Source organism: Amblyomma mixtum, chromosome 4 (genome assembly GCF_055824585.1).
Source record: "Amblyomma mixtum isolate Tamu chromosome 4, ASM5582458v1, whole genome shotgun sequence".
In the NCBI taxonomy this organism is placed as follows: domain Eukaryota; kingdom Metazoa; phylum Arthropoda; class Arachnida; order Ixodida; family Ixodidae; genus Amblyomma; species Amblyomma mixtum.
In genome coordinates, this window is record NC_143015.1 from 106,186,851 (window position 1) to 106,212,901 (window position 26,051).

General features: G+C 45.4%; 1 protein-coding gene across 3 annotated transcripts in view; it reads left to right on the forward strand.

Moving 5' to 3' along the window:
• Positions 1–5,642: 5,642 nt before the first annotated feature.
• Positions 5,643–26,051, forward strand: part of LOC149347722 (mannan-binding lectin serine protease 1-like) — a 45,679-nt gene continuing 25,270 nt past the window's right edge. Inside the window, exons 1-6 of one of the 3 annotated variants that reach the window (XM_089587391.1) lie at positions 5,643–6,008; positions 11,355–11,452; positions 12,194–12,359; positions 14,647–14,828; positions 19,273–19,491; positions 20,656–20,823. In XM_089587391.1, coding sequence (XP_089443517.1) covers positions 5,848–6,008; positions 11,355–11,452; positions 12,194–12,359; positions 14,647–14,828; positions 19,273–19,491; positions 20,656–20,823 — 994 coding nt within the window. In that variant the 5' untranslated portion in view covers positions 5,643–5,847. The remainder of the gene's footprint in view (positions 6,009–11,354; positions 11,453–12,193; positions 12,360–14,646; positions 14,829–19,272; positions 19,492–20,655; positions 20,824–26,051) is intronic. The other 2 variants (XM_089587389.1, XM_089587390.1) reach the window with 2 other exon arrangements.

The window sequence follows — 26,051 nt, forward strand, 5'->3', positions numbered from 1 at the left end:
GAAGGATATTGGAAACCTGAACAGGCGTGTAACCCAGCTAGAGGCTACCTGCACTGCAGATGACATTGCAGAAATGAAATCAACTGTAAACGACCTGAATGGCGTAGCCGAAAACTCAATCTTGAAATTCATGGCATTCCAGTAACGGAAAATGAAAACTTGATGTGTAAACTGAATGATCTAGGTCAGACCATCCACGTGCCAGAGCTCACAAAGAATGACATTGGCGCTGTTCATAGACTTCCATCAAAACCAAACAAAATACCTGGAATCATTTTCCGATTTGCTCAGCAATCTGTTCGTGACTTGTGGCTAGAAGCGAGTAAAGAACTTCGAAAGAGTTCGTCGAATGTCACGATCACCGAAAACATGACTAATCAGAACAGGGACCTGCTGCGCCGCACAAGGGATTGGGCAAAGAGCCATGATTACAAGTTTTCGTGGCATTGCAATGGCAAAGTACTAATCAGGAAAAAGGAGGGTGACAGTGCCGTTGTCATTCGCTGTGCCGCAGATCTTGACAGTCTGTGATAAACTTTGGCCTCGTACTCCTACCAGTTTTTTCTTTTCGACCCCCTATCTAGTAAAATGCTTCCTTCTTTTACATCTCAAGTGAACTTATCAAGTCTTGAGAACATTCTCAATGCTGATGGCCGGCGAAGCCTCAATTGTATTCATTGTAACCTTAGATCAGGGAGAAATAAGCGAGATGAACTCGATCATCTTCTTACTGAAGAAGCTCAAGTACGCTTTGATGTTGTTATGCTTACTGAGACTTGGTTTGCGTCGAAGGAGAATGTGTGTACAGCCTTTGTCAAAAGTTTAGAGCCCAGAGGGTTCACTTGCAAGCTTTATATTGAGACGTCAGGAGCATTCATGGAAGTCCTATCTATTGCAGGAGGCAGTACCAGAAATCTTCTCATGTCCAGGAAATTTGGAGCACTAGAGATCCATTAAGAACAACACAGTGTGGCTCAAAAGAAAACCCCCTGGGCTCCAAACTTTTGACAAAGGCTGTACATATCAGACACATAAATCGTATTACACGAACCGTAGTGACAAAAGGGGTGGTGGTGTTGCAATGTTAGTTTCAAATTTATTGGATTCTGAACTACTTACTGAATTTTCCTGTATTAACCCCTTTTATGAAACTCTTGTTATTAGATGTGGTACTACAGTATTGTGTGCATGCTACCGTCCTCCTTCTACCAACGTCCAGTTGTTTTTTACTTTTCTTGATTCATTTTTAGAATTTGTGAGTGCAAGTAAATATAAATTAATTTTTGGTGGTGACTTGAACATAAATATGCTCGTTGATAGCAATGTAAAACTAGAACTCGAATCCCTCTTAAACTATCATTCCTGTCAGAACTTTATAACATCAGCAACACGAATCACTACACAATCAACGACACTTTTAGACCTTTTTTTTTAAGCAACTTCGATGCATCCCTCCTTAAAGCTTGTACGTTGATTCATAGCATCAGCGACCACCTGCCGATAGTTATATCAGTGAATCAGTGCACTAATGCAGTAAAGACCCCACGTTCCGTATTCTCTTACCGAGTTATTAATCCTACAACGCTCTCTACATTTAAAGACCGTCTAACCACAGTCAGCTGGGACGATGTGTTCGCAGCAAATGACCCGAACGTAGCATATGAAACATTTTTGCGTAAATTTTCCGAAGTATACTTTGAGTGTTTTCCAATGAAGAAGTGCAGAACCTGTAAAAACAGTCGCAAACCCTGGATAACTAAAGAATCGTTAAAACTTTTAAAGAAACGAGATCAATTATATAGGACGTTCATACGAACTAAATCTCCTGAAGCCCTTAAAATATTCAAGTCATACAGGAATTTTGTCACGAAACACCTTCGGGCTGAAAAAAGACAATATTATATTCACCTCTTTAACTCGACTGAAGGGCGCACAGGCAATGTTTGGAAGGCACTTAAAGTGGCAACCGGGACCTCAGCAGAAGCAGTAAATAAAATAACAAAAGATGGAATAGAGTTACAGGGTGCTGAACTAGCCAACGCCTTTAATACTTTTTTTCTGTCACTTGGCGACGTTAGCGAACCCGCCGCTGACTTATCTCTTATGAATGGCCCAAATGAACAAACAATATTTTTAGAACCAGTCTCGGAAAGTGAAGTTGTAACTACATTTTTGGCAGTAAATAACAGCAAAGCAACTGATGCCTGTGGCTTTCAGATAGAGCCTATAAAGTCTGGAATAAGAGAAATAGCCCCTTGCGTTACCCACATTTTCAATATATGCTTGTTGACTGGAACTTTCCCGCATGCCATGCAAATAGCAAAGGTAACTGTTCTATTCAAGAAAGGTGACAGGAACGATATGTCAAATTATCGTCCAATATCGGTTTTACCCGTCTTTTCGAAAGGCCTGGAGAAAATAATTCTGAAGCGCCTATCCTCATTTACTGATCGTCATAACATTATATGTTCCGCCCAATATGGGTTTCGAAAGAATAAGTCGACAGAGCTGGCACTTTTGGCTCAAAAGGAGTTTATTTTGTCAAATTTTGAACGCAAAAATATGGTGCTTGGACTGTTTCTGTATTTTTCAAAAGCGTTTGATCTCATAAATCACAACATTCTCATTAAAAAACTGGAGCATTATGGCATTAAGGGGAAAGCACAATAATTAATCACATCTTATTTGCAACATAGATCTCAGTTTGTAGTAATTGGAGGACAAAATTCTGCAGTACAATCAGTAAAATCAGGTGTCCCACAGGGCAGTATTCAGGGCCCGTTTCTGTTTATCTTGTATATAAACGAAATAGTACGCCTTGACGAAAATGCCCACTATATAATCTATGCAGATGACACTAGTTTATTTTTTTCAGACATCTAATGTGAGACCTTAGCTAATCAAGCCAATAGCGCGCTGTCTAAAATAAATACGTGGGCTCAAACAAACTGTTTAGCACTTAACCATCGCAAGACAAAAGCTGTACTATTTCACCCCCGCCACAAGCAAATCCAGTTGCCGCACATTGTGTTAAACAATACCAATATTGAAATAGTAAGAACTTTTAAATCACTAGGTGTATACTTTTCTGAAAATATGACATGGGATGAACACGTCGGCTATATAGTAAATAAGTTGTCGAAAACTGTTGGCATCATACGCCGCCACTGTTATTATTTCCCTACCTCAGTTAACGTCCTTTTATATAACTGTTTATTTTCCTCCACATTAAGCTATGCCTTTTTAGTAGGTCCACAACAACAGCAACAAACATCAGCAAACTTTTAATATTGCAGAAACGGGTCTTACGTCTGGTCTGCAATGTTCCGTATCGCTCCCATACTGCAGACCTATTTAAAAAACACAATATCGTTCCTGTTACATCACTATACAATTACAAACTATCCCACCTTTATAAACAGGGAATATTAAAGAATAATGATGCATTAACTAACCTAGCCGGATTGCAGATAAACACCACCACCTATAACGTACGTTTTTGGGAACCCTGGAATGTCACCAAATGCCGGACTAACTACGGGAAACAAATGTTGAAATACTCATTGCCGACGGTTTTAAATTATCTTTTTACTGAAACAAATAATGACATTTCCGCGATTTCCTCACAGAAATTGCGTACCTTGTTTGTATAACCTGTTTATTCTTTTTTTTCTTTCCTCGCTTTGATGTTGACGTGTACGCCTTCGCCGCACGCTGCTGCGCTACTGTGTATGCTGGGAGGTCAGGACTCCTCAAGCTGTTTTTTCAGCTTTTTACCTGTCCTCCTCGCAACATTCCATTTCTGTTGCGGAATAAATTTCAATTTCAATTTCAATTTCAAAGCTGTATAGCTTTCCTTTGTAGCCGTGTGGCTGCGCTCGGGTGGATGTCAGTGAGTAATTACTCCCTTATTACAAATCTACTCAACCTTAGGGGATTCCCCTAAAACATTTGACCAAACTGTGGTACATCTCGAATACTAGGGCAATAAATGTATACAGAGATGCTTGTTAAACTCTCTAGAATCACTGAAAGAGATTATGTTGTCAGGAAAGTCATTCTAGAGCTTAATTGCTCTAGGCAATGCAGAAGAATTAAATGAATCGGTTCTTCCATATGTCCGGTTGAAGCTGAGTTGATTATTTAAGCGTTGTGTACAGCGGGAAGATGATTCCAGAGGCAAAACCAATGACGGGTGTAAACATCTTTATGAAATAAACAGAGAAGTGAAATGGAGCCACTGATTTCAAGCATCTGTATATCATTAAGGTTTTTAAGCCGGAAGACACTGGCGAGGGTAGTATAATTGCTAGATATGCACCGGGCAGCTCTGCTTCTAATCGACTCGAGCATTTCTATGAGATATTTTTGATGGGGAGTCCATATAGATAGACGAATTCTAACTGTGGGCGAACTAATGTAAAATATGCAAGTTTTCGAACGAAGCTAGGTGTGCCACGAAGGTACCGGCGTATGAAACCTAATGTCCTCGATGCCTTGTTGCACACTGTTGAAATGTGAGAAGAGAATGAAAGATGTGGTGTGAACTGAATTCCAAGGTATTTGTAGGACATAACCCTTGATAGGAAGGTGTTATTTGTAGAGTATTCGAGGTTAGCAATAACAAGCTTGCGGCTAAAAGTTATTGATTTGCATTTATTAGGGTTAAGAATCATGTGCCAGTTTTTAACACTAATCAACCATAGTGTCAAAATCATTCTCTAGGGTCATGTGGTCAGTCTCGGAACTGATCTGACGGTAAACAACACAGTCATCTGGGAAAAGACGTAAACGGGATGAAATGTTAGTGCGAAGGTCTTTAATGTAGATTAGAAAAAGTAAGGGTCCAAGGACGCTTCCCTGTGGTACGCCTGAGGTTACGTCCCATAGTGGTGAGGAAGAGCCGTTGACAACTGTGGATTGCTGACGTAACGAGAGGAAGCTTCTAAGCCAAGATAATGCGTGATGTAATACGTGGCGGGATATTAGTAATGAGGCGCGGTATCTTCAGTCATGCATTCTGCGAGTAGTAACGCAAGGTATATGGCCGCCGCGGTGGCTCAGTGGTTATGGTGCTCGGCTGCTGACCCTAAAGACGGGGGTTCGATCCCGGCCGCGGCGGCTGAATTTCTTTGGAGGAGAAATTCTCGAGGCGCGTGTACTGTGCGATGTTAGTGCACTTTAGAGAACCCCAGGTGGTCGAAATACCCGGAGCCCTTCACTACGGCGTCTCTCATAGCCTGAGTAGCTTTGGAACGTTAAACCCCATAAACCAAACCAAACCAAACCAAACCAATTCAAGGTATATGTGCCTTGTACGGTATGTGTGGCCGATCATGGCAGCTCACCACGAGGTTCTCGCGTTGCACCATTGCCAAAGCTAATGGCAATTAGTTGTCTTCCCCGTTTTCTCTCTTTCGCTCATTAATACCATAGATATACCATTAATGCAATCGACCACAGATTCTTTATCTCCTTATCGCCTGTTCGCGATCCCTCGTCATCCCCGTTTCGTACGCTACTGACACCACACACTGACCCTCATTGCAGCGACTTGTCACCGAAGGGGCAAGAAGGGGAAGTCTTGCAGGCGGGCTTGTCTAACGGGCAGTGGCTGTCGCCACACGCACTCTGGCGGCGACGTCCGCGAGGTTGATAAGTGCGCCGTCGGCGAGATAGGACGCTCGGCCTGCCACGCTGCCGTCATCTCTCAGTGGCTACGAAGAGACGAAGGCGTAGGGAGTTGCAGCCTTTCGTTGCTTGTGCCATCGTGCAAGACGATCTGGTTAGCAAGTTAGCCCGGAGCACCGCGAAAGCCTTGCCACGTGAAATAACTCCCCGTGTGTCATGTTGGAGTCGGCGCAAGGCCTCTCGAACGTCACCTTCACGCCGCAGAACAACGGGCAGCGTCAAACTTTCCGTCGCAGACATGGAAAGCTCTCCGCCAATCTGTGGCTTAGAACAGTGGTGTTCGCTGTGACAGCAGTGGAGTTGGTGCGTCAAACTACGTAAGTACAATGTAAGGTAACAAGTTGTCGATGATGATTGATTATTGTGAGTTTTTAAGGCGCAAGAACATCTGGTGCCAAAGCGCTTCATGATACAAGCTGTTTTCGTCTTCTCAAGGTGGGGTCAAAGACCCATTTCCCAAGCATCATCCTAAAGAAGCCGAGGATCAGGCGAGGGGAAAGCTTGTACTGATTGTATCACTGGCGGTTACCGGGCGACACAGGGAATCGAACCCGACACCTCCCGCATGCGAGTCGGACGCACAAACCACTAGGCCACCGCCGCGGTAGCGAACACGTTGTTAGCAGCTCATGTTTTATTGGGGAGCGACTCGTACTTACATACGGAATACCGCAATCAGTATGCTAATAAGTACACGAGGCATAAACGCGGGACAGTGGCCAGAGAGTGAGTTGTAGACCATAGCGGAATTATGCGCTCTAGGAGTTTTAACACAGGCATAGTTGAATGTTCATTAGTATGTCCGCAAGCTTGCACTTGTTGCGTAACTATTCCTCGGACAGACTCTTCTACATCGTGTGAGAGACTAAGCTTGGCAGGCAGAGGAGATAGAAAAACGCGTACACCTTTCGCTAAAATAGTTTAGGACGCAAGATTGATTCATCGTTTTTGACTTCAAATGAAATGAAAGATATAGAAGAAAAAAGAGGCTCGACAGTGCAGTACAGTAAACTAATGCGTTTGCAACAAGTTGTTTGATTCAGACCGCAAAATGCATGCAGCCTATAGCCGTGCCACGTTTTCTTGCAGCCTACTCTGAATGGCTCCTTTAAAAAGCTACAGAGACAGAGAGAGAAATACGCATAGGAATGAGATGAAAACCGAAGAACTCAGTGAGTTGCAAGGTGACGCTGAAATTAGCAGGAAAAGTAATTAAAAATAAAAAAGTGCTAGCGTGTAAGTGTCAAGAAGGTTTAATTTAAAGTCTATTTCACTGCGCGAAAATTGGCTTGTTTGCCAGTGTGCAAAGCAGCTTTATTACAGGTGTGCTTAACAAAATAAAAGTTCAGTCGAAAAAAAAAAACGTTCCAAGAGCGAACAGAGAGAAATATCAGACTCGCACTGTATCGATCTAAATTTCGAAAAAAAAAATTACACAAGAAAGGAGTGTGAACGCTGTATACCAGCGAAGCTTGAAATGGCGATGCACAACGGAGTGGAATTTAGCACAACGCGCTTCAATAACGCGCCGATAAATATGCTCAGTCGATAATGGGCGGTCCCTCATGTCGTAGTGAACAGAGCTATATACCGCATTCGTCGAGCTGTAGATCGCGACGCTTTTCTACTGCAGACCGGAGAAACAGCGCAACCTACCATATGCGCAATCTTCGAGCCCAAGAAGTTCCTTGTTCGCGTCTCGTGTTACTGTGATAGCCCGAGAGCGTCGTACTCCATCGTGGAGATGGCCGTTCCGTCGACGATTGCTATATGCACCGGTGGTATTGCAGAGCTACTGCTTGACCGTTGTCGTGTTGCAACTCGTAAGGAAGTTTTCTTGTCTCCACAGCTAAAACGTCACGCCCTGGTATAGAGCACGTAGGTGGCAGTACAAAAAGTACCGAGAGATGGCCAGATGCTATTTTTTTTTAAACTAAGCAGCGCTACATATTTAGACGAATACATTGAAAGACATGACATGACGGGTGGGGGTATTCGTTTAAATATCTAGCGCTGTTTAATATCAAGGCAAGAAAATGCATCACCAACTAGCCCCACAAATTGTTTTGTTACGGGCGTTAATCATCACCATTATCAACCTAATTATGCCTAGCGTAGGACAAAGGCCCCTTCCAGTGACCTCCATCTAACCCTGTCCTGGGCCAGCTGCAGCCACCTTAGCCTCGCAAACTCCCCGATTTCACTCGCCTACCTGACTTTCTGCCACCCTCTGCTAGTTAGCCTTCCCTTGAGATCGACCCTATTGATTACGCACTACGCTTACACGTCACCGGCTTTGTTTCCCCCGCATTACCTATCTCTGTCTTGATTTCGAAGAGGAGTATTATATCATTACACACGGTACGCATAGAGCATGCAGTTACCGCTCACCTCACCGTTAGTGCGCATGCGCAGAATGCCTTGATTCCGCGCCAGATGGCGCCACGTGCTGGCTAGCGGAGCGCAAGCTTGTCGCCTCGGTACTAATCAGCGCGTGCGAGCTGACAGCGCGTGCTATGCTGAAAGTGTCGCTATTAATTCGTGTTTGTCCCCAAACTTCCAAGCACTATACGTTACGCAATCGTTTTTCGTTTAATGGCTCGTTTAAGTCCTTCATTAGGCTCCTCCAAATTTCTGCCTTACACGCGACGAGAAAAGATAATTTGAAAGCTTTTGTGATTCTTAAAGTGCACTTTTAAGGCAACTTGCTCACGAACGGTTACAGCGGAAGTAATAATAATTATCCTAGTACCATTTCTGTTTTGTGAGTACGTGGCAGCAATATCGTGGCTGAGCCCGCTAGAACACGTTGCGAGGATGATAAGAATTAAGAGCCTTGAGCAGACAAATTGCGTGCTCTACTCAGTTTGCGTTCAAGAGGGTCATGAGCGCCGGTAGCGTCGAATGCATCAGCTGACGCATTCCTTCGGTTTCGAGGGCCACCGCTACAAGAAGCCATCGTCCTCAACAAGCGCTAGTGAAACTCGAGTTTAGCTATGCCTCGAGGGTATGCCCTAGATTCGACGTGGGTATTTATTTATTTATTTAGAAATACTGCTGTCTCGGAGGAGAGACATAGCAGGAGTGGGTACATACATTAGTAAAAACAAATAAGATGGGTAACATGGAATTAGATAACATAGAAGTATTAAAAACAGATCAACAGGTCAAATTGTCAGGCAACTGAACAACGAACTCTTCAATTGGCAATAAGCGAAGTTAGCCGTCCAATCGATTCAAAATTTCAACAGTTAGAGGAAAAAAAGAAAATTTAAAGCAATCTATATGTGGTTTGAAAGGAAGTATGTTTAATGGGTGGTTCCGTCGGGTTGCACCTGCGCTTGAGGACACAAATGGGAGGGGTGCCTGAATGCCAGATGTCGTGTGAACGATCATGTGCAGCATAATGATGGGTTCACGTGTGCGCCTATGTTCTAACGTTTGTAAAGATAAACTGTGCATATGGGTAGAAGGTGAAAACTTGCGATCGTACCGGCCGAAGATGAATCGTATTGCTGAATGATTCACTCTTATCCGTTGATAAAAGCAAGTTCGTAAAATACAGCACGGTAGCATGCTCGTGTGCTCATGATGATGATGATTATGTCCCCAGTATTAATGGAACACACCGGCGGCGGGGGATTGGCCAGGGTGGATAGCGTGCTCGTCTAGAGAGGCGGTTTTCTATTTTCTTCGCGCCACGGCGCTCTTTGGGAACCGCGGCTTGAGGAAATGGTGTTACTTAAGACTATTAATTAAAACGAACCACAGAGAGTAGGACCGCAAGAAACCACAGCGATTAGGAAGCTAAGTGTGGCCTTATGAAAACTTTCAGCCCTTTTATTCTTCGTTGCTTTAGCTTTAGCTTTCAACCAAGCATGTTCATCTTCAGACCTCTACTAAACGTAGTGCCCTCGCCTAGGTGGCTCAGTGGTTACGGCGCTCGGCTGCTGACCCGAAAGACGCAGGTTAGATCCCGGTCGCGGCTGCTGAATTTCGATGAAGGCGAAATTCTAGAGGTCCGTGTGCTGTGCGATGTCAGTGCACGTTAAAGAACCCCAGGTGGTCGAAATTTCCGGAGCCCTTCACTACGGCGTCCCTCACAGCCTGAGTCTCTTTAGGACGTTAAACTCCAATAAACCAAACCAACGAAACATAGTGCTGGGGAAATAACTGTTTAGCTTTTATACAAATACGGAGCATGTGCCTTTTAAAACCAGGTACGGCAGATGCAACCCGTAAATACTGCAGTAAGAAACGAAGAGGATCAGAAACAGTTTCAAGTTTGTTCGTATGCCGTTAAGTGCTCAGACACTGGTTTGCATGAAGTACGTAAGCTTTTTAAAAAAAATTTCTAGGTTGCTTACGAAAGCAATCGTTTCAACGTCACCATGGCTTCATTGCGATGGTAAAGTTTTAACGAAACCAACCACGCTGACAGTGGAGCATGAACAAACTGGAGAGTAAAGAAATCCGTACAGCCGGATTTGTATGAACCTTTTTGAAATACAGTGCGTATATTAAATGCGCTAAATATTCCAGAAACTACGGAGATACTTCTGAACCAAGGAAATCATTATATAGAAGATACTTTTTTCAAGCAACGCGCTAGTTGCTAGCTGTTTCAGCACGAAATAAGAGGAAAAGCGGAATGGCTGCATTCAAGAACTGTGGAACTATTGCATGCTGTAGAGCAAGGTTCACGGAATCGCTACCCGCGGCCTACATGCGGCCAGCTGCTCATTAGTAGATTTCTGCCATTGCTCCGGAGGAATCCAACCAGTCCCCCCCCCCCTTTTTCCCCCCTTTGGATAACTTATAGCCGCAAGCGATTACTCGATGCGTGGCCGTCGCAGCCTATCCGTAAATATTTCTGGTAAGAGCCTAGCAACTTGGAGTACAAAAGAAAATACAACTAAAAAACAAAAACAAAGTTTTGAAAGTATTGGAATAAAAATTGGCTGCGGATCAACCTGGCAGATCCTAGTATGCGAGCGAAAGCAAAGCCGGCGGTATTTATAGCGAAGAATAGTGTGACGTCATTGCTACGTCACCGCATGACATCACGTCAGGCGATGAGAATCTCAGCTCTAAAGGTGAAGGTCAAAGGTGAATTGACCACTGGCCATCGGTCACGTGGTTGCTGGTCAGTAGCTACGACCATACCATACAGGCATATCATGGCTATGCGCAGAAAGACATACATAGTAACAAATTCTCAGTCTTGAGGTGTGTCCGCTTGGTTTGACCTTGGTCGGGCTTCAAGGTCAAACACGCAAAGCCAGGCGAAACTCTGAGTTGCACCTCTAGTAGTACAGCTTTCGCTCTAAAAGTGACCGGACAAACATCGGCGAAATTGGCCAGTGGCTGCTATAGCGCTAGCGCACAAGGTATATGGGAGAGAAAAAATTAGTTTTCAATTATTTATCGCTTGCTGATGCAATCCACGTCGCTGTCTACGTTTTCTAATGTGATGCATGCCATTCCAAGAACAGGACACGCAACTAAAATTTTGTGTCTACGCCTTTTAGTCGTGTTCCCCGAAACCGTTTGACTCAAGGAGATGTATTAGATCGCTTTCATTGGCTATTACGCTTGTGGCTCACTTATGGGCGCTTCCGAACGAATGCACAATGGTCGGCGCTCGTTGACGTCTTCTGCAGGTGCCTACAGTTGTCCATCGACCCAGAGGACGGCTCGGTTCGCATCCTACGCGACAAAAGGGCGCTCTCTATACCAGCAGCCGTACGCGAGTTCAGGGGTGAGTAACGCTTTTCCGCCAGCAGCTGTAGCCGCACAGCATATACAGCTTTTGTAAAAAGTAAAGAGTGCGAGGTGTTTGCTTCTAAGCGGTGCTGTGATGCTCCTGCAGCATCCATAGAAGCCCGAATATTGTGACTCAAAGGAGCTTTTTTTTTCTATGCGTGGTCTGTTCATCGCCTCAGCGTCCTTGGAGAATGATGCTTTTTCGCTCAGACATATCTGCATCTCACGACAAAGCAAGAGGAGCCATCCTATACTGTTCTATCCTGCAACTCCGCCACGCGGGGAGTGACATCCTTGAGCAGCTTGCCTCAAGCAAACCACTCTGGCCTTGGTGCCGGGGAGTCGTCTCATACACTGCTAACAGTGATGTCTGAAAGCACTTTGAGTTGCTTCAGTTATTTCCGCAATGAAAGAGCTTAGATAATGTACAGTCTTTGTCATAAGTAAACAGCCCAAGCGGTCTGCTACTAAGCCCTGCAGTGCGGATCCTCTTGCATACTAAGGTAGCCTAATCTCAAGAAGGCGGGGTGTAGTTAAGTCCTCAGCCCTCCCAAGCTTAGGACTGTCAAATGTTCTTAAGAGCCCCGCGGCATGGTTTGGAAGCGAACCCCTTGGGCTGTACATTTTCGACAAAGACCGGACATAGTACTATACGTAATAGTTAATGTTTTAAGAGCAGTGGTTTAAAGCACCCACTAGAGTGGTCTTTTCCCCTTTTCCCGACTTGTTCGTGCAGATTGTGGCGGCAACCTGACTGCGCTGTCGCTGCCCGCGCGGATCTACTCACCGGGATACCCGGCGAGCTACTCCTCCAGCCAGCTATGCCGCTGGTTCATCGCCGCCGATGCCGACATAACGCTGCGCTTTGTCAACGTGCAGATTGAAGAATCGCCGGGATGCGAGTGCGTACATACTCAATTTTGTGGCATGTCGGTATCCAGCCTTGAGAGCTGTACGTATTTCAGCCGTTGGAATACGCGGTGGTACAACTGGTGTGACTGTACTAGTTTAAGGAAAGGTCTATCGATGTCATGAAAGAGGCGAATGCTAGATCCTTTCAGTGTCAATCACTCGGAGGGCATTGAAGCGTCTTTTCATATACCTTACAAAAATCAATGCGCTGCTTACTTTTGCAAGTCCGCCTCATGCTGACAGTTATATTATTGCGAGACGGTCTTGCGGATAAGGACGTCGCTGCCCAGTTTCACACCCGGAGTACGTGCAATTATCTAATTTAGGACGACAGCGACAACAGCAACAACAATAAAAACGACGAGTACGATTTGTTTGCAGTGTTGCCTATATATTATGCGCCGCACAAGTCTATATCCACCTCTTGCTCTTCGCTAAAATATCATTAGATGGTTTCTTCTCTAATAAATGTTCTTCAAAGGTCACCAGGCGTTAAAGCACGGAAAATGCATGCGCCACTGGTAACAGATCAGCCCTACATCGTCTACTTGATGACACCTCGGTCGATTCAGCCCTCACTCAGTGAGCGCAAGAATGCGCTCGAGTGAGGCAATGCTGCTGTCGGTACCAGCTGTAGGCAGGAAAAACGCTGTCCTTGTTTTCGGCCAGCCGGTGCCGATGGTAACAAAAGCCTAGTGCGGATAGGCAGAAGAGCTGCTGTATTCCCTAGTTCCACCTACAGTTCTAGCTACTGCGCAGGCTGCGATTTTTTCTTCATATCTAAGCAGTGAAATAGGCGCAGGGAACAGAAGTTTACGGTACACGGTCAGTCACTCTTAGGGTGAAAACGAGAGCTCGTGGCTGCGCTCTGGCGTGGCGTCGTCTGCCGCTTCGCTTCGATGCGCGGTCGCGAGGGACGCAGTGGCCCCCTGCGGAGCACAGCCGCGCGCTCGCGTGTTCACCGTAAGAGTGACTGACCCTGTACAGTTTTGAAGAGAGTAGATGGTTGGTTTATGGGGTTTAACGTCCCAAAGCGGCTAAGGCTATGAGAGACGCCGCAGTGGAGGGCTCCGGAAATTTCCTCCACCTGGGGTTCTTTCACGTGCAAGTTTTAGGGAGAGTTATAGGTATTCAGTGGCACTCAAACCTGATTGTTTTGTAATCGCTTGATGGAAACAGGCGAACTTAAGTGTCATACGTTGGCAAACTGTAACCAGAATGACCTATACGAAGCCGGTGTTAGCTCATACTGCTGCAATCCTTCGTAGTCATAAGTTACACTGACATCAAAGGAAAATAACGTTTGCGGCACAGTACGGTGTATAAGAGTTCCTGCCACAATGTCATACAACGTTTTATAAAGTGATACATGACACGGAGAACATCTATAATTACTCTAGAACAGCGTGCCATGGACAAAAGGACATGATGTACGATCGCCTCATCCTCTGAAATGAAGAACGAAAACAGTCCACCGAATTTTAAAAAAGTAAGAATCGATAAGTCCATTGTCTAGTTATATCGCTGCTGATTTTTATACTAGTGCTGTACGGAAGCAGCAGTAATTGGTGGTCGTCAGTCTGACGACCAAATATCCAGTTACCAATATCCCTCAAGTAAAAAGTATATAACAGCTGTACCTTACCGATACTCTCCTATGGGACAATTGCGTGGAGGCTAACGAAAAAGTTAAGCTTAATTTAAGGACAGCGCAGCGAGCTATGGAAAGAAACATTATAGGTGTAACGTTAAGAGACAAGAAGCGGGCAGAGTAGGTGAAAGAACAAAAGCGAGTTAATCACATCCTAGTCGAAATAAAGAGGAACAAATGGGCTTGGGCAGGACATGTAATGCGAAGGCAAGATAGCTACTGGTCCTTAAGGGTAATGGAGTGGATTCCAAGAGAAGGCAAACGTAGCAGGGGGCGGCCGAAAGTTAGGAGGGCGGATGAGATTAAGAAGTTTGCAGGGATACGGCGGGCGCAGCTGGTAATGGACATGATTAATTGGATAGACATGGGAGAGGCCTTTGCCCTGCAGTAGATGTAGTAAGGCTGATGATGATGATTATGCTCTGTCATTTCAGATTACGTTGTACATGACTGTACACGCGAGACAACAAAGAAAGCTAAATGTCCTATTAAAAGCGTTTCTGTTCTTAGCTAAGGTCCTTTCCCTATCTGCCTTTCTCTTTACTCATGGTTTCCAAAGGCGCTGTCTTAACCTATAGAAGAAAAAAAAACATTTTAGCCAAGTTTGCACCTCTTGAACTTCACAGGTACGACAACGTCGAAGTCCTCATTGGTCCGAACCAAGTGTCCTTGGGCAAGATGTGCGGTGTGATGAGGAACCACACCATCGCCACCAACTCGACGGCCGTCACGGTGGTCTTCAGATCGGACGAGTCGTACGAAGAGAAAGGATTTGTCCTTGAATTCTTCAAGGACACAGGAGCCGCAGGTCAGTTCCGATTGGGAAGAACAAACTCAGGTCACATAAAAGAAATTTATCAGCGCTGTTAAGCACCACTGGCAGCCAGAAACGTGAGCTTCCCTGCCGCCTGCGCTTTACTCGGCGTCGAAATGGCAGGCAAATTCAGAAGAGCCCTGTTGCCTGGGCTAGAAATCTCAGGTTAATTTAGAAAAGCTACGCGAAAAGCTTGATAGCTGGGTTACGATTTATTCATGTTAGATTCCCGGGTTCTTTGTTGCAGTTTTAGCTGACAGTCTCATCTCGTACAGGATTTGGAGGTTGCCGTGTCGGCGTACCAGTTTCCTTTGTTTCAGTATGAAGTGCAGTACAGAGTTAGCTTTTTGACGCGACGGCAACAATGCTGCACTGTGCCACAATTGCAACGGTATGCCTGCAAGGCTCGGGGTGCCCTGCTTACCGAAAGCAAAGTTCCATTTAGCATGCACTGAATTTATTCAGGCATCCTCATTTATCATTACATGCCGTTTTATGCCCTGAGGCAATAAACATCGCATTAAAAAAAAATCGCAGAAACTGGTTTGGTCCACGCAGAATACAACTTCTGTTGACTCCAAATAGCAGGCCAAACATGTGTGAATAACGATTTCTAATTGCAAAGCTATTATGTTCTGGTTTCTATATTTTTGTACAAAGTTTTAACAATAACATGTGTTTCTTTCTTTCTGAACTTGCTTCTTGTGCATTTTTGTGCGGTGATGATTGTTATACAATTGTATGTGTACTGCCTATATGTATTTTGTAACCGCTGCTGTTGCGCCCAGTGCGGCCAGGGCCTCGTCGGGAGACTAATTACCTCGTTTTGTCGTGCCCCACGGGCAGTACCATGTATTGTCCATCCAATAAATAAATAAATAAATAAATAAATAAATAAATAAATAAATAAATAAATAAAACTAATCCCCAGCGGTTTTGTGTGAAACGAAAATACGCTTGTTCAGCTCCCACCCCCCTTCCCCCTATGGAGGGGCGGCACATGAGCAGATAGTTCGATGCTGCCCTATCGTTTTTCTGTGCTTGTGTTTGGTGCAAGCTTTGTATTAGAACTAGCTTGTTTTGATTACCACATTATTTGCAGTACCCCCCCCCTCCCCCCGGCAACGTTGCAGTATTCTTTTGTAAAAAAAATTTTCGTTGCAGGTATTTGTGCAGATTATAGCTAGCAAAACCAGACGACACTATGAAACGTAACAAATCAGACTAGAATCGTTAGCGTGGGAGACCACGAGTCAGCTAGACTAGACACCGATCGCTAAGTTCCCCAAAGACATCCGTCGGCAGCATGTCCTGCAATAGAAAATAAATTGTTGGAATACCCTATGCCCCTGCTGCATGAGTACATGTACCGCTTTGCTCAACTTAGTCACGCCACCACAGATGATACATATTAGAGAACACCCACTTGCCGCACTCTATGACCCTTATACCTTACGTACTATGTGCTTAGATTGACCAGTACTTTTTTTGTATACTTTGTTATGAAATAAAGACTTCACTTCACTACGTACAGATGGGCAGGGCTGTCTTAGGACAGCAGATGCAAGCCGCAGATTTCGGTCGCGACGTTCTACAGGGTACTGTTTTCTCAAAGAAGGTACGCGATCGAGCCATCACTGCAAACAAGTCGCATTCAGAGCGCTAGTATTTTGGCCGCGTTGAACGCTTAACAATTTTTCGGCGTAGCTACTCTAAGCGCTTTCATGATTCACTTTAATGAGATACATAAGTTACCCTTAAAATTTCAGGCCTATGCGAAGAGTTAATCTTCATTTCTAGGAGCTTTTGAAATCTGCAGCTTTGTGTGTTAACAAGCGTCTGCAACCCCATATCTACAGATTTCAAAGTGCAGGAAGGAGAGTACACAGTCGACACTTGTTGGGCTTGCTTGCTGCAGAGCGTACATTCAGTAAGTGGAATAGACAAAATCACTAGTCAATACCTCTTTAGAAAAGCCGGTAGTCGTAAATGCTATCGCGACATTAGCTTACCGTCCTGCGAAGTAAGCATGTGTTTCTGTTGAGAAGAAGAATGGAACGACTACGCGGAAGCAAACAAAGAAGTCTGGCGTTGATCGAGCGGCAGACCTCGAGCCGATCCTGGCAAGACTAGACAGCGATCGCTACGTCTGCCAGAGACAACCGTCGGCAATAAATCCTGCTTTTCGTTGGAGGCGCAAAAACCTTGCACCCTCGTCGTTCGAGATTAGGCGGGCTCTTGCGTCTCTGCACAATAAGCCGCTCGCGCTATCTCGCTGGACATCTTCACAGTTCGCCTTCCAAGGCAACTACGTGTGAGGAAAACCAGATTTTTGCGCGATATCGTTAGCGCCTTCTCTGTAAGCTTTCCTCGCCTTTTTTAAGGCTGACTCTGCCACGCTGAACTTAATGACATACACAAATGCACATACCCTTTTCTCTGCTGCCTACTGCGCTTGAAATATAAAGCAAAAAATCTGATAACCAGCCAATAATTTTCATGGCAGCAGGACGAGTTAGTGCTTCTGGTATTCAAGAACTGACGTTCCCAGCCATGACGATGCAATGTGCCTTTTGTTTGTCGTCATACATAATAACCTCGCACAATAACCTCACAATAACCTCACAACATAACAATCACAATAACCTCACAATAACCTCAACTACACGCGCATTTATGGCAGTACTCATGCCTTTAACTTTTCTCCGCTCCCACGTGCTATGTGTCTATGGAACGATCTTCCAAACTGCATTGCATCGCAGCGCAACCACGGCACGTTTCATAATCATCTGGTCAAACATTATATAGATAACACCTAGCACGTTTTCTTTGCCCGAGTCATGCCTGTTTTTTTTTTTTTTTGTCACACCCTGTTTATCAGCCCATTCGCCTTCCTGTGTATTTGCTCATGTTCTTTTTTTCCCGTTACTATTATGTCGTATTTATATTCTATTTTTTATTTAATGTTTTTCTGCATGTATTTTGTACTGTCGTGATAATTTGTAATCAGCTTTTAGAATGTAACAGTGTTTGTTTCTACGCATTTTTTGGTTTCTTCTAGCTACTGTTGCACATATATATTGCTCCCCCCTTACTCAATGCCTCCCTGGAGGCCTGTAAGGTACCTGTAAATAAATAAATAAATAAATAAATAAATACATCAAGGAACACGGGATACAGAATACATGGCATTTCCGGATAAGACTGACCATAACTGTGAAAAAGATATACAGGTACACGGTACATGAGGCCCTTCACCCGTTACCAAATTTTGTATTTTAACATGTAGTGATAATTCTTGCTGAAGCGATGGTGCGACAGGAGCGCGCAGAATTAGGATTCAGAGACCGCTTTTGGGCAATGCTTCCTTATTTTCAGTTGACTGTTAGCTGAGTTTTATGATATTTAGTTTCATGATATTTAGAAAGTATGTGCAGAAGCTGGTCTAAGAGAAAAAGTGGCAGATCCGATCAGTGAGCAAACGCTGAATATACCTTTGTTCGCCGAACAAACAAACCCAAGACTTTTATTCTGCAGCCATATAGGGGGCTTGCCCCAAGCCGCAACAACCAAAGGCTAATTCAGTATTCAATGACTACGTGTCGGCAAGGCGCCTCATACTGTATCTGTACATGCATTTTCATTTTTTTTAACAGGTATCTTTTTATGCTTTTTTTCTATGACGAAGTTTCTTAACATGTTTTTTTCATGGCGCTTATTGTGTTTACAACTATACTGGAGACTTTTATTGTGCGTCCTACAGGAATGCTTTGACTCCTGGTTACACTTGCGAAATGGGCATAAACTAGCTCCAGCTATTGGCTCAACATCTGTGCACATGCCTCTCCGCATCAATTAAAATATATGAATAAATGAAGTAATACCAGTAAGCACAGTAAGCTTCCATCATGTATATGACGGAAGCTTATATATGACACCGAGGTGTATAAGGGGTGTTTTTTCTATCAGTTTGCGGTGTTGATAACTGATAAAAAGCAGAAGAAGAGAAGGTGGGATCCCAACCCGTGACAATTTCGCGTCCAGGGCACTACCGACTAAGCTACGGCGACGGTTCTCCAATCTTCAGCTTATTCGGAGGTCGTTGGTTCGGATCCCACCGGTGGCATGTGGCTGTTTTTTCTTCTGCTCTCTTATCAGTTATCAACTCCACAAATTAAAAAAAGAACACCATTATACCCCTCGGTGTCGGTGTCTGCTGGCTTCCGTCATGTATGACATAACGAGCATTTGTTTTCCTTTCCCTTGTGTACTCAATAAGCGTATGTGCCTTTCTGAGGGCGTATCTTCGGAGCTCGCAGGAGCCCTCGGCAGCCTTACTCCCCGCCCCGAAGACTACGCCAGACGAACATGATCCGGCTTGCTTACTTTTCACTGAAGCTATGGATTGTAGAAAACCTTGCTGCCTGCGACAACGCAGGGGTCGACGGTGGTGAGTGCGGCAGCACGCTGACGGGTGAAGAGGGCAACTTGACGAGTCCCGGGTACCCTTCGCACTATCCGCACAACAGCAACTGCTGGACGCTCATCAACGTCGATCCTGGCCGCATCGTCATCCTGCGTTTCAAGGTCATCGCTCTGGAATTTGACGAGTTGTGCTCCTTCGACTACGTCGAGGTTTTCGACGGCCCCACCGAAGGTACGCAAGTTCAGGGATTAAAAATAACGGTTATGGTGACTGTAACCACGATAATCATCTCCCTAATTCTATACATTTGTAATGCCGCGAGATTTCACCAGAACAGACCGCAGGTTAGAGTGTGTTGAACTACAATCGGCGAGCATCGCAGGCACCTTGTTCAGGTGTGCTTGAGGAGTTTGCGGGTGAAAAGGTTTTTCGAAACTAACGATGACTGCCATTTATCATAAACAGAGTTGTTCGGACCAGATGTGTGGCAGTGCAAAACTAGCCTTCCCCATTTTATGTCGCTGATGAATGCGTTCACGAATAATTAGGCTGATATGCTTGAAGAATGCTCTTTCGAAGGTATGCAATGCAGCACACTTTAGAAGACTATTAAGGAATGAAAGTCTTTCCGTCAAATACAAGGTGAGATAGGTTCCTTGCACAACGCCGGGTCAATACGTGTAGCCTCAGGATGATATGGCTTTCACGGAGGGCATTAATGAGCCTAGGTGTCAGGCTGATGAGTGAGCGACACAGTGGCAGGTTTTGATCTCTGGGTGATTCCAACGTAATTGGGGGCTTAGTCCGATGCCCAGTTCCGCCACAAACAGCCTGTGGGAGGATTTATAAGCCTCCATTCTGGCTTGCCTGCCGTGGTTCTTGCCGAAATACGCTCCCTGTCCAGTATGGATATAGACTACCCAATAAAGAAGCGTGAATTGGCTGTGGTATTGTATCTCATCGTGATAAAGTTAAAGGGCATTGAACTGTCGCGCTGTGAAAGCCACCCTGCGGTTATCAACAGTCTTCTGCACCACCAAACTGCGCAACCAACAACTGCCTCTTTTCTAGATTGTTAAACAGGCTTCACATTATTGTTGCATGCCATTCCGACAGCAGCACGACCAAGTTAAAAAAAAAAAAAACTTAATGCATCGCTGTAGTTCTTGACTCTCATGAAACAGAAGATATCAGCGTGATTTCCTGACTCCGCCGCGTGGAAATGTCAAATGCTAGCATGCATCTGCGACATTTTACCCTCTCAACACAGTGAAGGCCAGTGATTTCATATTTAGGGCAAATGGGAGCACGGGGAAACGAACGCAACAACTGTGAACGCGGTCTTTTGTAGCGTCATATTAGGTGTGTATTAGCGAGTTGTTCTCCTTTCTGAAGAATCCCCGTCCTTGGGCCGTTTCTGTGGAGACTCCCAGAAAAGGATCCTGCGCTCGACAAGCAGCAGTGTGCTGATTCACTTCAAGACCGACGACCTGCTCAACAATCGAGGTTTCGTACTCGAGTACGAAACGGACCGCGGAGGGCTCCAGGTCAGCCATGAAGGAGGTGAGCGGTTGCTTGGAAACAACTGACGTGTCTGTCTTCTTCTTGAACGTGATATAAGCAGCTTCCATAGGTAGCATCAAGGGAAGAATTAATGAGAAGGTAGGGCGATGGGGCGGCTGCTTTTCTTCAAACCGGAACTTTTTCAAACAAAAACCGCATTTGCCCTTTTTAGAGTGCAACTGTCAAGTGCCCTTTCTTGGGTTTAGCCGCGTCGCCGTCGCCGGTGTAACCGAGTGAACGAGAGTACCGCCGCTCGCTCACAGATGGCGCCAGAGTGGTGGCGCAGGTAGAAAACAAGGATCTAGTTAAGTGCCTCAATGACGATATAAAGCAGATTGGAGACGGTGTCGATATTATTTTGCTTGGAGACATGAACGGCCACATCGAGGATCTGGATGGATACACAGATTGTAACGGGAAGTTAATGCTAGACTTGTGTGAGCGGCACAACCTAGTTATTGTCAAGAGAAACTAAATGTGAGGGACAAATCACGTGGGAATCCCGTAACAGGCAAACAACCATTGACTACTTTCTAATGTCGCAGGACATCTATAGCAAGCTCGCAATAATGGGAATAGCCGAAGAGGGGAAGTACAGCCTAGGAAGTGATCATAAACGTATTAGTCTACAGTTGGGAGCCCTAGTCAAAAGAGAAATGCAGCGAAGTCAAAAAGACAACGCAAAATTAAACGATGAACAAATAGCGCTAATATCAGCCGAAATAGAAGTAATCGAGAAACGCCCCATGGCAAAGTGGGATTATAATCAGTTAGAACTGCTCATCGCTACAAAAATGAAACAAGTGAAAGGAGTAAACCGCTGGAGAGGAAAGAGGAAGCCACGAAGCTGGTGGAATATGGAAATTAAGGAGGCCATCGAACAACGACGGGTGGCTTCAAGGGAACACAGAGAAGCAAAGAAGGCGCAGTTATCTGAAGAGGAAATAGGCGAAAATTGGGAATCTTATCGACAAAAGAAACAGCAAGTTCAGGCCCTAGTCCGGGCTAAAATGAAGCAGTCCTCTGATAAATGGCTGGCTGAAGTTCGCGAGGCAAATAAAGGGGGGGGGGGGGGGGGAAGAAAATTCTGGAACCATATAAGCTGGTTGGGAAAAACAAATAAAAGAACGCAGGAACAGATTATAGATGCTGAGGGAAAATGTTTAGAGGGAGACGATGCTGTGAACTACATTACATCATTTATAGCTGCGTCTTTTAGCAACGACAATGGGGTAACCTTCCCAGGTGAGGCGGCAACACAGGACAACACAATAGAAAACAGCTTAGAACTGACTAATCTTAACTGGGAAAAGGCGGAAACGAATATTCCTAAAACCACATCCGCAGGGATAGACGAAATTCCAATTAAGCTGATTAATGAACTTGGCCCAAGAAGCAAGGAAGCGCTGATAAAAGCATTGGAGACAGTCATAACAAATCAGCAAATTCCGCACAGCTGGAGACAGAGTAAAATGAATTTGATTTATAAAGGTAAAGTAGATAAGATGAACATCAAATCCTACCGTCCGATTACGATAACGTCTGTTATGTACAGTCTGGCCATGCAGGCGGTGAAATTAAAAAATGCAGGCATGGGTAGAAGGTAATCGGATACTCGGAGAACTTCAGAATGGGTTCAGAAGGGGTAGGCGTTTAGATGATAGCCTGTTCGTGCTTACCCAATGCATAGAAATAGCTAAGGCGGAAAACAGACCTCTGTTTTTAGCCTTTCTGGACATAAGCGGTGCATACGATAACGTGAACAGGGAACTCCTGTGGAGCATATTGAAAGATTTAGGTATCGGTCATGACGTAATTGATTTTCTACAGGAAATATACCGAGATAATGAAGTTGAAATTACATGGGAAGGGAAAAAAAGTACCACAACTGTGGGGGTGCACAAAGGATTAAGGCAAGGTTGTCCTCTATCACCGCTGCTGTTCATGCTTTACGTGATAAATATGGAAAGAAGGCTAGAAGAAAGTAATCTAGGTTATAATCTGTCGTACAGATTAGGCGGAAATGTAGTTCAGCAGCGACTCCCGGGTTTAATGTATGCGGACGATATTGTACTGTTAGCAGATAGCCAGGAAGATTTACAAACTTTGGTTAATTGCTGTGGAGACGAAGGAGACGCTCTAGGATTCAGTTTTAGCGCAACTAAATCAGGTGTGATGGTTTTTAACGATACAACTGACCAGGTGCTTACAATACAAGGCCACGAAATACCCAAAGTGGCCGCATACAAATACCTCGGGATATGGCTAAACGAAGGGCAGATATACACGGAAAAGCATGAACAGGCTCTTAGGGCAAAATGACGAAGAGACGCCGGGATAATGAAACATAGGGCATTATGGGGGTACAACAAATATGAAGTACTAAGAGGTATTTGGAAAGGAATAATGGTGCCGGGACTTACTTTCGGCAATGCGGTTCTGTGCTGAAGGGCAGAAGTTCAGTCGAGATTAGACGTAAATCAGAGAGCTGTTGGAAGATTAGCACTAGGTGCCCACGGCAAAACCACAAACGAGGCAGTACAAGGGGATATGGGCTGGGCATCGTTCGAAGCACGGGAAGCTAAGAGTAAAATACTATATGAAGAACGCCTGAGGAAATTGGACGATAACAGGTGGGCAGCTAAGGTAGTTAAATATTTATACAGAAAGAGCGTTGGCTCACAGTGGCGGAAAAGAACTAGAAAACTAACCAGTAAGTATGCAGGTCATGAGGACGGAGAAAGAAAGAGCATTAAACGACAGGGTATAAACGCGGAAGTTAAAAATTGGATGCATTCAATGGAAAAGAAACATAGTGTAGAACTATATCGATGCTGGAAAAGGCAGATCAGGAAAGAATTTTTCTATGATAACTCAAGAGGCAGTGCCCTACTTTTTGAAGCTAGGTCAGGGTGTCTTAGAACGCGCAGCTACAAAAAGAAATTCAACGAAGAAGATGACACATGTGCAGTGTGTGGTAGATCTGTGGAAACAATTGAACACCTCATAATCAAATGTGACGGTATCCATCCGGATGTCGATGCAGGCGCAGTCACTCTTCCTGAGGCCCTAGGGTTTAAAGATAACAATGGTCATGTAAATAAATCTGCAGTGGAAGTCAGCAAAAAGCGATTGGAGGATTGGTGGCTGAAAAGCAGATGTGGCATAGGGTTGGAATTGTAGGAAACCGTAGGTAAAGATGGCGGCCATTCTTAATGAGAATTGCCAACACAGTAAACAAAAAAAATTAAAAAAGAAAAGCTGAGCATGGTGGCAATTGCCACCACCCCGTTTCAAAGGGGGCGCTCCTATCCATCCATCCATCCATCCATCCATCCATCCATCCATCCATCCATCCATCCATCCATCCATCCATCCATCCATCCATCCATCCGTCCATCCGTCCATCCGTCCGTCCGTCCGTCCGTCCGTCCGTCCGTCCGTCCGTCCGTCCGTCCGTCCATCCATCCATCCATCCATCCATCCATCCATCCATCCGTCCATCCGTCCATCCGTCCATCCATCCGTCCGTCCATCCGTCCGTCCGTCCGTCCGTCCGTCCGTCCATCCGTCCATCCATCCATCCATCCATCCATCCATCCATCCATCCATCCATCCATCCATCCATCCATCCATCCATCCATCCATCCATCCATCCATCCATCCATCCATCCATCCATCCATCCATCCATCCATCCATCCATCCATCCATCCATCCATCCATCCATCCATCCATCCATCCATCCATCCATCCATCCATCCATCCATCCATCCGTCCGTCCGTCCGTCCGTCCGTCCAGGTAAAGCCCCTCAGCGCAGTGGATATAGGCGCACCGCCGCCGTCCATCACCACTGCATGAGAGGAGGTAGGGTGGCTGGGGGGGAGGACGGCATGCGCACCCCCGGGGTGCCTCTTGGTCCGTCCGTCCGTCCGTCCGTCCGTCCATCCGTCCATCCATCCATCCATCCATCCATCCATCCATCCATCCATCCATCCATCCATCCATCCATCCATCCATCCATCCATCCATCCATCCATCCATCCATCCATCCATCCATCCATCCATCCATCCATCCATCCATCCATCCATCCATCCATCCATCCATCCATCCATCCATCCATCCATCCATCCATCCATCCATCCATCCATCCATCCATCCATCCATCCGTCCGTCCGTCCGTCCGTCCGTCCGTCCGTCCAGGTAAAGCCCCTCGGCGCAGTGGATATAGGCGCACCGCCGCCGTCCATCACCACTGCATGAGAGGAGGTAGGGTGGCTGGGGGGGAGGACGGCATGCGCACCCCCGGGGTGCCTCTTGGCATTTGCTCCACGCTCCGCTCCGCTGGCGGACGATAGCGTAAAATTTTCCATCAACCTTTCATTTCGTGCTTCCACATCACTGCAGCGTAAAGAAGACGAGCACAAAGGAAGAAAACACTTACGACACGGAGTGTTTTCTTCCTTTGTGCTCGTCTTCTTTACGCTGCAGTGATGTGGAAGCAAAGTAACCAACTTGCCCAGAAGCTCGTTTTACTTTCATTTCGTGACCTTCCAACTACCTATGTGAATTGGTTAGCCATCCCAACGTGCTGTGAAATGTGCTACACGTGATAGATTGTCTGCGTCGGTCACGTCACCCAGAGCGTTGTCTTCCTAGTATCAACCGTCTGCTTATATAATACGATTCTGAATATACTCAGCCAGTTCTTTCTGAAGAATGAGGACACAACTGGTGGAAGTGCTTCGCCTGCTGCTGCTGCTGAACGAGGTGCCCGAGCAGAGGGTTGGTGCCGCCGACGCCAGTATCCAGATGTGCGCACCGCCGCAAAAATGGTCCATAGGCAGTCTACAGACCTTATATAGATCTATTGCCTGCCTATAGATATTTCTTTGTCTATTCATAGTCTATAGAGAAAAGTCTACTAAAGTGCAGGGCCATAAATCTGTACACTGTCTATAGACTGTCCATAGCATTTGTATTGCCTATAGACTGTTCTCTAGAATTTGTCTACAGAGAGTCTATAGACTTTATAGGCAGAAGTCTATGGACAGTCTATAGACTCTCTGAAAAAATTGTGTTAGGCGGCGGCGGTTAGAGGGGACCCTGCCGTTCGCTCCCCCGAGGCAGACAGAACTGCACTCAAATTTCGCGTTAGCTAGTATTGTGATCGTCCTCACAATTTTTTTATGAAGAACCCACTGTACAGATAAAACGCCCCATTTAGC